The sequence below is a fragment of the Protomyctophum bolini genome (genome assembly GCF_963924005.1).
Source record: "Protomyctophum bolini genome assembly, chromosome: 18".
In the NCBI taxonomy this organism is placed as follows: Eukaryota; Metazoa; Chordata; class Actinopteri; order Myctophiformes; family Myctophidae; genus Protomyctophum; species Protomyctophum bolini.
In genome coordinates, this window is record NC_137879.1 from 21,001,470 (window position 1) to 21,013,720 (window position 12,251).

Below are 12,251 nucleotides of genomic sequence, written 5' to 3' on the forward strand. Positions count from 1 at the left end.
AAGTTGTGCTGAAGTTTTGTATTCCTATTGGCTACCTTTGTGCGCTGTACCGACTTCAAGAGTTCACCAGGGGTCGCTGGTAATCAAATTATGTGAAAGCACATAGCGTCAAATACATGGCATACAGCAGCGCAGTGGATGAGGACTGAGGAGAGAGATTGAAGCTACTACTACATTATGGCCTGGGCTGGCATTTAAGTTCTCCATCCATATTTGATTGTTGGTATTTTAAAAAATGAATTACTTTCATATACAGTAGACTATACTGCAGAAACTGGTATAATGGAACATCAGGTTAGGATATTGAATTAGACAGAAATATATATGGAGAGCAGCAATCAATGTATGCTACATTTGAGGTATTTAGCAGATGTTCTTACCCAGAGTGCTTTGCAAAGTGCAAGATTATTAAACCTAGTCAACAAACAATAGGTGATAAGGGTAAAGAAAACAATCAAGTGCTACTACAAAGTTCTGTAATAGGATAACAGGTAAACTAAACATCAAACTTAGCATCTTTCTTCTTGCAATCTATATAACATTTTTAGTATTTGTGGACAAGCAAACAGTAAGCAACCAACAACATACATCTGCATAGTATTATAGCATCTTAGCATCTATCAAAATTGTCAAGGAGTACTGTACAGGGTACAGGGAAATTACTAAATGAGGACTGGAGTGCTAGGGGGTGGGTCACTTGGTTTTATGTATGATCTTCAAACTCCAGTCAAGTGACCAGCAAGTGTTGAGTTGCAGTTGTCAAGCCTGAAGGTTAGTGAGACTTGGATAAGAAGCTGAAGAAGGGTCTGACTCTGATCCTCCAGATGTTGTACAGTACAAACTTACAGGATCGAAGGCTCGCTACAATCCACTGTCTCTCTCTCTCTCTCTCTCACACACACACGCACGCACGCACGCACACACACACACACACACACACACACACACACACACACACACACACACACACACACACACACACACACACAGAGATACTATGATTAGGGATCAAATTATGATCTGTTAATTTGATATTGCCAACAATATTGAATTTGATCCCAACTTTCATATCAATAAAAACATTAAATTAAACAGAAACGCGTGCACGCGCACGTGTGCCTAAGCCACAAAAATAGCCAACCTTTTTTATATTTTTTTATTGGGAAATAAAAGACTACATTAGTCAACACAGTGCCAAGGTACATATTGAAAAAAGCATGTAAGAATATAACTATGTTGATAAAATCTATTCGGCGACTTAAATCGGTGACCCGGTGAGAATGAGTTTATTGTTGCAGTTTTCTTCTCCGGGTTGTTGTCTTGTTGACATTACATTATGTAATTTCTCCACAAATGTAAGGCAAAAAATAAAAAATCACACCCGTGTGAAGTAAGTGGTGCAACTCCGTGTGGGGGTCCCCGGGGGGGGGAGTTCCAGACCCACAGGAACGCACCCAGGGTGCCAGCCCGATTCCGGCGAGCCGCCCCGCGTTCGAAACGGTTGAGAAAGGACAGTTACAACCATGCTGTTTTCGTGCTCACACATACCCAGCCAGCCAGGCAGGAACCCGCACACACACATACTCACTTAAGGGAGTGGTTTGCACCACTTAAAAATATCTCTTCTCCTCACGAACAATGTCATACCTTTTATGTATCAAACACTGTCCACCATATTGAATACATGATGCCATGTCTAGCAGTCAGGTACTGTACATCTGTGATTTGCATTAACAGTGTGCACTGTACAGTACACAACAACAGCTACAGCTTACAGTGAAAAGCAAACAAAGGCACCCAACATTTAATGACTGTAGAAACAAGAAGAGTGAAAAATATAAAGTGAATCTACCCTTTTGATATACATTCTAAAAGTCAATGGCAAATCAAAATCAATAGTTTTCATTTTCCATGGCTCAGATCGAGCATAATTGCCAATTTCTTGACTAAAAACATCTGTTATTGAGAGGGACACTCCCTCTGAGTGGACAATTGCATACATATTCTGTTTTAAATACCTCTGGAGAATATAAATTGTATATAAATAGGCTGTTTTAAACTGGTCACATAAGAGATAATGTTCTTGTTGAAATAAACACAACCACACTCAAACTACAAGCCCTTTTCCCAACACTTGTCACTCTCCCTTCATTCTCACAACTTGAATACATTCTTAAAGAAGACAAAAATAAAATAAAAATAATCCACTTGTTGCCGAGTCTGGAAGGTAGCCGGGATGCTGCTCTGTTTCACCATCGTCCACCATCATTTAGTTAAGGCAGCAATGTCCAGTCATGCCAGTTCTCCCTCTGGCTTTACTTGTCGTAATTATTAATAAACATGTTTGACAGAATGTTCAGCTGGAGTGAAACTGCATATTCTTGACACTGTGCGGCTCACCTTATATCAAAAGCATAAGGATCACCTCCCCCTAGTCTAAAAGGTAATTTCTGTGCCAGCAATTTTTAACATGAAATCTTGTGTCCATATTCTGGGCACGTCATAATTGGCGAACATTTGGTGAAATAGCAGACATCTACAGGTTCACAACGGTCGCAACATGACGGGTTGTGGGCTTGTAGACTGGCTATTTTCAGCAAAGAGATTTGGTATAGAGGGAATGCATGATTGTTAATTCTATGTCGCAAAGCTTTCTAGGACACTCAGTGGTGCTTCCATAGTTTAATCTGGTGGCTTTTTAGCTACTACTGTAAATGTACCACATGCTGTGGCATGTGTTTTTACAAAGTAGAATGGACCTCTATGATTAGAACAGGACTGACAGTGTCACATTCAAGTACTTTAACATTAGTGTTTGAATTATGTATAAAAAATAATAATAAACAAAGTTCATTAAAAAAGAACAGGTCGTGGTGAGCAAGACTAGCATACAGGTTAACTGGACGTCGGTCTGGGACGAGATTCTGAATGCAGACCAGAGGCCCCATGTGAGATGATTCCTCTGACTTGTGATGATGATGGTAATGGTGAGTCTCTTCCTGCCCTGCTGAGTTAGACGTTTGGTGCTGATCTGTCATTTGTGACTGTAGGTCTTAGTTTGACAGTGGCGAAGGGGTTTCCACCTCTGCAGAGTCAAAATCAAAGTTAGCATTCAATGCAAATCATAGTCCTGCCATCTCATGGGACATGCCTCCATCGTCAAAGAATAGCAACAAACGGAAAGTTGGTGTTGTTTTCACCTCTTCCTTCCTCATGATCTATTCCTAGTTTCTCGTTAAGTACGACATATAATTAATTTATTGTTATTTATTGTTTTGTCAATGAGCACGTGTCCCCTTGTAAGCACTGTGAACAACTCTCAATCAATCCAAAAAAAAAAATAACGTTAGAAAATAAAATACAATACAAAAGGCCTTTCGGATAAGATACATAACATTTCTTACATACTTATGTGTAGAATACATTTAGATTGTAATTAGTTACAGTATGTCTGGTCACTCACCCTAGAAAGGCAGCCTTTCCATTCCCATTGACAAGTGAAATCTGTTTTCAAGAAAAGAGAGGAAAGGACTTGTAAAGATACAGTGCATGCACCAGAATAACATGGCACTTATGCATGCACACGCTCGTGCACACACGCGCACACACACACACAACACACACACACACACACACACACACACACACACACACACACACACACACACACACACACACACACACACACACACACACACACACACACACACACATTTTAACCATTTATTTATGTCCACACAATAGGTGCAGTAAGGTTACATTTACAAAATCTTGGCACATGTTTTCGTGATACAATAGGCATGTCATTCAGTACTATCTATGTAGTAGCAGCGTCTGTGGCATATAGCCGGCTGCAGAAACACCACAATACTTTGCCAGCCTTTTTGCCTCCTTAATGTTGTTGGAACAACCAGTCTGTGGTACAGTATGCCCTAGGCTGCCAAATATAAAAACAAATAGTCTGCACCTATAGCCAAGCTCTGAGATGGTATGTAGGAGTGGTTGGTATTGAATGACCTTGGCCATAAAGCTTCCTCTAGGGCAGGGGTAACCAACCTGGGGTTCGCGAGCTACCAGTAGCTCGCGGGAACCTTTCGAGTCGATCGCGAAGTGTCAGACCCATTGGAATAATGTCAGTGCCGCTCGTCACATGCAAATTAATTTTGAGCAGAGCGCTGTGGCTCTGAGTTTGAGAATAGACCCCATCGTCCAAGGGTGTGTGTGTGTGTGTGTGTGCGTGTGTGTGGTGGGGGGGTGGTATCTTAGCAACACTGAATGATCTGTCCCATTGGTCGTGTGCTCGTATCATGAGCCAATGGCTGCAGCTCTGAGCTTCCCAGACCCAGGTTCCCATTACGTCATGCCGTAAAGAGAACTGACAGCCACACGGCTGCTACCATATTAGCAGCTGTGAGCGCTCTTCTCTTCTCGTGAAGAAAGCAGGACAGAGTTGTCAAATAAATCCCGCCGTCATTCATACTGTATTTATTCTCCGACCCGACATTAAAATACGGAACAACGTGCTCACGGGGCTCGTGACAGGCTGCAGACACTTCGAGTTGGGACTACTAGCCGATAGCGCCGCTGCTCCTTCAGTTTTCGTTGTTCGTTGTTATAATATTTTTTATTATTGGGATTTGATCATTGATGCAAATTCTAAACGTATGGATGCAGCTGCAGAAGTTGTGTTGCTTAAAGGAATGCATAGTTGCGTTCTCCTCAACTGCTGCGCAGCAACAACAAAAATATAAAAATGAGACAAATATACTGAATATACCAGTCTGCAATGCGAACTAATAGGCGAGTGCACTCCAGGGCATATGCAAAGGGAAAGAAATAAAGAATGACTTCTGTCCGTGACAATAATCAATGCTACAGTTTGAATTCTGTACACACGCACACATAGAGCAAAAAATATGATAAATATGAAATATGAAAACTTGTTGAAGTACAACGCATGAGTCAAGTAGCTGCTTTTGTATCAAATCCTATTTACTGAGCCTACTGTCATTGAACTGCTGTCCGATAAAATGCAGGATGTGTTTGCATTAACTTCAGATATTTAAATGGAGATTATTGGATTAGTAAGTGACTGTCACCTGCAGGTCAGAGCTAAAGAGAAGGAATTTTGGTCTCTTGTGAGCAGAGAAGTATCCCCTGATTGTGTCGTGTGCACTGAAGCTGCATGCCTACTTTGGTTCCACGTACTTATGTGAAATGGCCTTTTCACAAATGAAAATAATAAAATCCAAGTTTAGAACTCGTATGACTGACTCACATCTTAATGACACCCTCAGACTGGCAATCACTAAATATGAACCAGATTTCAAAACGCTTGCAGATAACACAGCAGTCTCATTAAAGGTGGGCTGACCCTGAGAGTATGTCACCATATCTGTGCAAATATATATGGTCATGTTATGCCTATGTCATTTGTCATGTGAATATTCATTGAAATGAGAAACAAAATATTTCTAATACTAATTATTTCTAATTTGTCTTAATATTATTTGACATTGATAATATAAAAAACTTACTATAAGTATTTATTCTAATTTAAGCTTTAGTCTTTGTGTGGATGTGTGCACATGCATTGAGCCTGTCAGAAATAGCAAAAAAACAAGTGTTTTTTCTAACACGTTTTAGTGGTAGATCTTGGCTTACAATTGGGAATAAAATGGGCTCTTGGGCTTGAAAAGGTTGGTTACCACTGCTCTAGGGCCTAGGCTATGGCCAAAGGGGCAGGCTATCTCAGACACTTCCCTGACTCTTCATCAACCACAACATCTGGTGCATTAGCTGTCAAAGATGTAACGATGTCTGTGTTATTATCACAGAGATGAAACATGGATGGAATGATGATGGAATGATGGAATGTTTGTACATTCTCACTGAGGAAGCATTGCTATGAGTTCCACTATTCTATCAAGATGTGTGAAACAAACACACACACACACACACACACACACACACACACACACACACACACACACACACACACACACACACACACACACACAGTCACACACACACACACACACACACACAGTCACACACACACACACACACACACACACACACACACACACACACACACACACTCTCTCTCTCTCTCTCTCTCTCTCTCTCTCTCTCTCCCAGCTGTGGTGATTGCCACCAGACAGGTTTTCATAACTTGATATAGTACATGTCAACAATGCTAGTCACCTCAACAGCATGTAAAACTTGCACATACAACACGTACATGACCTCACAGACCTCATACAGTCAGGAATCTAGAAAATCTAGAAAGGCTGGTGAACAAGGGACACTCTTACTCGCTCTTTCTCTCTGTGTGTGTGTGTGCAGTTTATGACTATCTTATCAACCTCCCTAAAGCAAGGTGATGATATACTGTAGAGCTGAAGAAGATACTGTAGGTAGCTGACACATTGTTGAGATGTGACTGAGAGGATATCATTGTGAAGTAATCAGAGTGATAAATGTTTGTTTATTTAAGTTGTAAAGAACTCTTAAGAGATGCTGTGATAGATAATACTGTAGATATGATTGAATCAGGCTCTGTGTGGGTGTTTCCTTGACTCATTATCTGTTGTATTATAGGTGAGACGAACAGTATTTATTCAGGTTAGTGTGAACAGATACAGCATGAACACTGATCTCTGGATCTTAAAGTGAGATTATTATCACTTAGTTTCTGTAATGTAATGTCGTTGCTTTTCATCTATATTGTGATAACAGACAGTTTTTTTAGGTGAGATATTTTGTACTGTACACCTCTTGCTTTTAATCCTACTTACACAAATCGATAATATGTTTTCTTTGCTCATCTTTAATATTTCATCATCTTATTTTCAGTAATTAGTATCAAAAGAAACTATTGTGCAATATCATAAACGAAGCTAATTTCCCTCTGCAGACACTCAAGTCAATTAGAGGGCACACTGGGCTGATTACATCCAGGAGTCACAAAAACTGCCTTGGACACATCTGTAAACTCTAAGTGACTGTGTGTGTGTGTGTGTGTGTGTGTGTGTGTGTGTGTGTGTGTGTGTGTGTGTGTGTGCGTGCGTGCGTGCGTGCGTGCGTGCGTGCGTGCATGCATGCGTGCGTGTGTGCGTGTGTGCGTGCGTTCGTGCGTGCGTGTGTGCATGTATGTGTGTGAGAGAGCTGATTGAGAGTGAGCCTATAGACGAATTCAAAAACGGGTCTCATGGTCGCAGCTTACGTATTTCCTGTAGGCGGACTCGACGTAGCTGCGGGTTTAACCCTCACCAGGCGCATCTCTTCTACTACAGTGAACGGTAGAGTTAGTCTGCCTCAAACGTTACTCTTTTACCTGCTTTTTACTAACACACATTCCGTTTTTTTTTTAATGTTGCCCCTACTGTTGGAGCAGCCATACACAGGTTCATCTCGGTGTTCTGGGCATCTTTGTAATGTTAGTGTTAGTATAAAGCAGGTAAAAGAGTAACGTTTGAGGCAGACTAACATCAGTCACTCTACCGTTCACTGTAGTAGAAGAGATGCGCCTGGTGAGGGTTTAAACCCGCAGCTACGTCGAGTCGTAGCTGCGGGACCATGAGACCCGTTTCTGAATTCGTCTATAGTTGTTCTCGAAGCAGAATCGTTTCTGCTTTGAGAACACTCACTCTCAACCAGCTATGATGGCGCAGGGCCCTAATTGTGGATATACCCTTGTTCTCTCTATCCCCTATCCCTCTTTTCAATCTTCAATAGAGACAAACCTGGCAGGGAGCATTTTTCAGATGGCTTATATTATTTAAGTCTCTCTCTCTCCCTCCCTTTCCGTCTCCCTCTCCCTATAACCAAACACACTGGTGTGTGTAACATTTGACATTTTCTTTTATTATTCATGTGGCATGCCATGCATGCATTGCGCGACACATGATTGAAAGTGTTTTGAAATGAAACAATTTGATTGTTGATGATCAACATTATTCAACATGTGAGTTGCTCGGGGTGCATACTTAGTTTAGACTAGTCATTGGTTAGACATGGGTAAAACAGTGAAACTAGGTTGTGGTTCCGTGCGTGCGTGCATGTTTTCCATAGGGGCTGAAGGAACCGACCGTGTTTTTTGGCGATGGTGTTGACTGGACCACTGGGCGGACTCTGGGCGGGTCATCACTGTAGTCTGGGGGCGGGAGCAGCACTGGCTCCTCCTCTTCCTGTTCTGGAAGACTGGCCACGCTGAGACGTCTTACAGGAGTGCCCAAATTGCTGCTGTAACAAAAATGCAATTCTGTCATAGTAAAAAACTCAAATCCATTGCCGTTCAATTTGCTGTGCTGAATCAAAATAAAATTAATAATAACAAAATAATTGTTTTGTTACCTATTTGAGATTGTTGTCTCAGTGTGAGGTCTGCAGTAAGATGAAGGAAACCAACCCCGCCTAAAAAACAATTATAAAACATAAACAATCTCACTTGGAAAATATTTAAGAACAAAACTACTTCTTGTTGCTGTTATTGACCTCCTGAAATATGATGCTGATTAATTGGCCTAATAGTATGCCAGATTAGACGCGCGCGCGCACACAATTGACAATTTAGGCATTTAGCAGAAGCTCTTAATCCAGAGCGATTAAGTCTGTATCAAATGCTATCTAAGTCTACAGAAATGCTATCTAAGGGGGTAGGGTAAGTGCTATGGGCACACACACACACACACACACACACACACACACACACACACACACACACACACACACACACACACACACACACACACACACACACACACACACGCCCTCTGTTGTAAAATTGCTCAATTGCAAAACCATAGCCAAGACCATTGTGCAACGTCCTTGCCCAGCAATACCAGCAAAACAAAGCAGGAAAGTGTTATTTAGTGCCTGATTATTTTCTTCTGTGGCTGCTTGCCTGAATCACAGCCTCTTGAATGCAGGTGTGGCTTTGAGCAAATTACTTTTTCCCTGGCTGACATTTTCAATTTCCTGTGGAGCTTTCTTTATCATCACTTATAATAACTTGTCAGAGTAAGTAAGTAAACGAATCACATCCCACAGAGTGAGTTATAACATATGTATGTTCGTGCTTGTTGAGAGAGAGAGAGAGAGAGAGAGACAAAGGTAAATGGTGCACTTTTATATAGCGCCTTTATCCAAGGTGCTTTACATAGATTGTGCATTACATTCACCCATTCATACACCGATGGCAGAGGAAACCATACAAGGCAGTGAAGGCACCAACCTGCACATTGGGAGCAATTAGGGGTTCAGCATCTTGCTCAAGAACGCTTCGACACTAACTCTCGGGGTAGCCCGGGATCGAACTGGGACAGAGAGCGAGAGTGAGCAGATGCTGTTACCTGATTTATACTTGCTTGCGTGCCGCGGTGCACACTGGAAATTCTACAAGCTCACAAGGAGTTGCAGCACAACACTTTGTCATCTTAGATTGGCTATTTTGAGACACTGTAAATCACCCTCTGACTGTCATGTCAGACATACCTGATGTGCTGTGTTTTCAGTCATGATGTATTAGTGCAGCGAAATATTAACAAACACAAGGCCAGAACTAGTATTGCAACTTCAGAAATGTAAAAAATTCCCATATGCATGTTTGCTAGAAGGAAAGTACATCCACCCTAATCATGAGGTCTGGGGTGGAAGGATGACACAAATTTCATGAATGTCTGTAGCTGTAGAAGTGATATATGTGGTACAGAAAACACATGGCCACAATTGCATTCTATAATAGAGCTTTTGCATCTCTTTGTAATGCAAGTTATAGATATATACAGCTCTACGGCCATAAACATATGACAGGAGGATTTGTGTGTCAACACAATGGATAATCACAATAGATGGACCGTACTGTTGGCTGTTGCACCATATGATAAACTGCATGAGCACAGATTTTGGCATTACTGGTAACAATACGGCTGATGTCGGTGAAAATTACTAGAAGTAGAAGTAAAAAATAAATAACTCACTGTTTTGTCCTCTCCAGCTCGCCGTACAGCCAACCATCCTTCTCTTCCTGGATGAGCAAGATGATGATATCCCCATCATCAAAGCTGAGCAACGTGTCATTGTTGCCAGCTGTGTGGGGAAAGATTGTCCGAACCCGGGGTTTCCTGCCGTAGTTGAGGCCAGACGACTGGGAGACAGACCTGGACAGACTGCCCTCCCCAATACTGCCCTGGTCTGGAGAAAGCAAAGTACATAACAGACATGAGAGTCAGGAGGATACTGCTGTTATCTACTTATTGAGAAGGGCACCAGGATGAATATCCATCATATACAGTACGGCCTACTGAGAAGGCTATGTAGATGTTTTTAATTAGAAATTATCTATTATAAATGTACCTATTGTAAATGTTCCTCTATCTATCAGAGGGAAAAATAAAGAGCTATCTACACTGAGCATGATAACTATAACTATATACTGTAATTATGTGAGCATCCTCACTGATGAGCGATAAGGTTCTGTAAACAGTGGCACCAAGCACACGCTAAGCATTCCAACTGTGCCACACAGTGGCAGAGAGAGGGGGGGGGGGGGGGGAGATCTCTGCCTACTTGGAGCTGAAAGACACACCTCTTGCCCCCCATGTAAACTGTCTTTGGCTACTGTAATTAGTACTGTAATCGGTGTAGTCCGTCGGCCAATGGAGGACCACCATTCTTAATGACATAACTAAGGTATGTGGCTAAGAATGGTGGTCCCTTCCTTATTGGCTGTTGATGGTGACAATGGGGTCAATAACGGGTCTAAAGGATTTAGAACAGCAGTTGTAATAGACATACTTGTGTGTGCAAGGCACAAGTTGGCACTTCGACAGAGTGCATTTCTAGTTATTATTATTATTATTATTACATAGATAATCTAATTATATGTATAAAAGTGTCTTATATTAGATGCTGTGTTTTAGAGTACCTGAGTTGTGGTCTGAGGAGGAGGTGACAGGGGAGGTGACAGGGAACCTGGGCTCTGAGTTGAACATGTTGGCCAGAGGACTAATCTGTGCTTTTAGCTGGGGCGCTGGAGGAGTCATCCCAGACTCCAGGTTGTTGTTCTGAGGAGATGGATGGACATGGATGTAAATAATACATATACTGTACATACATGGCCTGGTGGGTCATGGACCATACCATGACTGGAAGGTCACAGGTTCAGCCAGTGTCCAAGAGAAAGACAGCGTCGAATTTGTCATGATTTTGAGCAAAGATTTATTATTTTGTCCTTATTTTGCACTTATCAATGCGAAGGTGTCAAACAATCATTAATATGATTAGTGTTTATTGCCTCATGTACAGCAAAAACAGCAGAGACCAAGCAGTAATAACCAGAGGACTGGTTATTACTTAGGCCTGGTGGAGACAATAATTAAAGATAATACATATCTCATACACTTGGGACAGGGGAGGAGATGAGAACAGATGATAACACTCACCCTGTTGTAGCGTTCGACAAAAGGCAAGTTTTCTGGGCTGCTGGACACCGGGGTGGGCAGCCTTTCTATCATGGCCATCACCGTGTCGGGGACCTTGGTGGCATCGCTGCACTTGTCCTGCCAGCTGGGCAACTTAACCGCTAACAACTCTCTGGCCTGAAGAGAAACATATACAGTATAGAGGAAGTTTTAAGAGGTGCTAGTCATACAACAATGACTTAAACTTTTAAGTCTTAATGGACTATACCGGTGGTCACACTCACAGTGGTTCAACAAACAGTGTGCAGAGGCAGCTGTAAAACATTATGTTAAATTACATGACGTTTACTTTCTTTGTGCGCATCACTGCTGAGCGTTTGCATTAATTTGCATTTGCATTTGCATTCATCACAATATGGTATGAAAATAAATATTCAGAGTTTACACTTTGAGATAGGTAATCCAACACAACGTATTATTGTCAAAGTTACAATAACATTTCATGTATTTTAAAACGTGAATGACTTAATGATGGAGACAATTAACGTGAAGTTTAAAACTTTCATTAAAAGGAAAAGGAAAACCTTAAACTGAGGCAGAACAACACTGACCTTCTCGTGGAACGTGGAGGTCTGGTATGAGAACATGCAGTGTTTGTCCACCAGGAAACAGAAGCGTCTCTTCTCCTCCAGTAGGGCCTCCCTGCAACCATCCGCGATGAATTTCTGCATGTCTCCCTGGCGTGACGAGATGGTCTCCAGGTACTACAGGCAGGTTGAAAGGTCAACAAAGAGGTCAGAATGGATTTCCTTTTGAATTTATAAT

The 12,251-nt window shown here is 41.7% G+C and overlaps 1 protein-coding gene across 2 annotated transcripts in view; it reads right to left on the minus strand.

Moving 5' to 3' along the window:
* Window positions 1-1,167: 1,167 nt before the first annotated feature.
* Window positions 1,168-12,251, minus strand: part of baiap2l1a (BAR/IMD domain containing adaptor protein 2 like 1a) — a 28,005-nt gene continuing 16,921 nt past the window's right edge. The window contains exons 7-14 of one of the 2 annotated variants that reach the window (XM_080788891.1): window positions 12,038-12,190; window positions 11,448-11,603; window positions 10,931-11,069; window positions 9,984-10,197; window positions 8,359-8,418; window positions 8,094-8,244; window positions 3,464-3,504; window positions 1,168-3,085 (exon numbers count right to left, since the gene is read on the minus strand). In XM_080788891.1, the coding sequence (XP_080645017.1) occupies window positions 3,013-3,085; window positions 3,464-3,504; window positions 8,094-8,244; window positions 8,359-8,418; window positions 9,984-10,197; window positions 10,931-11,069; window positions 11,448-11,603; window positions 12,038-12,190 (987 nt within the window). In that variant the 3' untranslated portion in view covers window positions 1,168-3,012. Of the gene's footprint in view, window positions 3,086-3,463; window positions 3,505-8,093; window positions 8,248-8,358; window positions 8,419-9,983; window positions 10,198-10,930; window positions 11,070-11,447; window positions 11,604-12,037; window positions 12,191-12,251 lie in introns of both variants that reach the window. The other variant, XM_080788890.1, reaches the window with a different exon arrangement.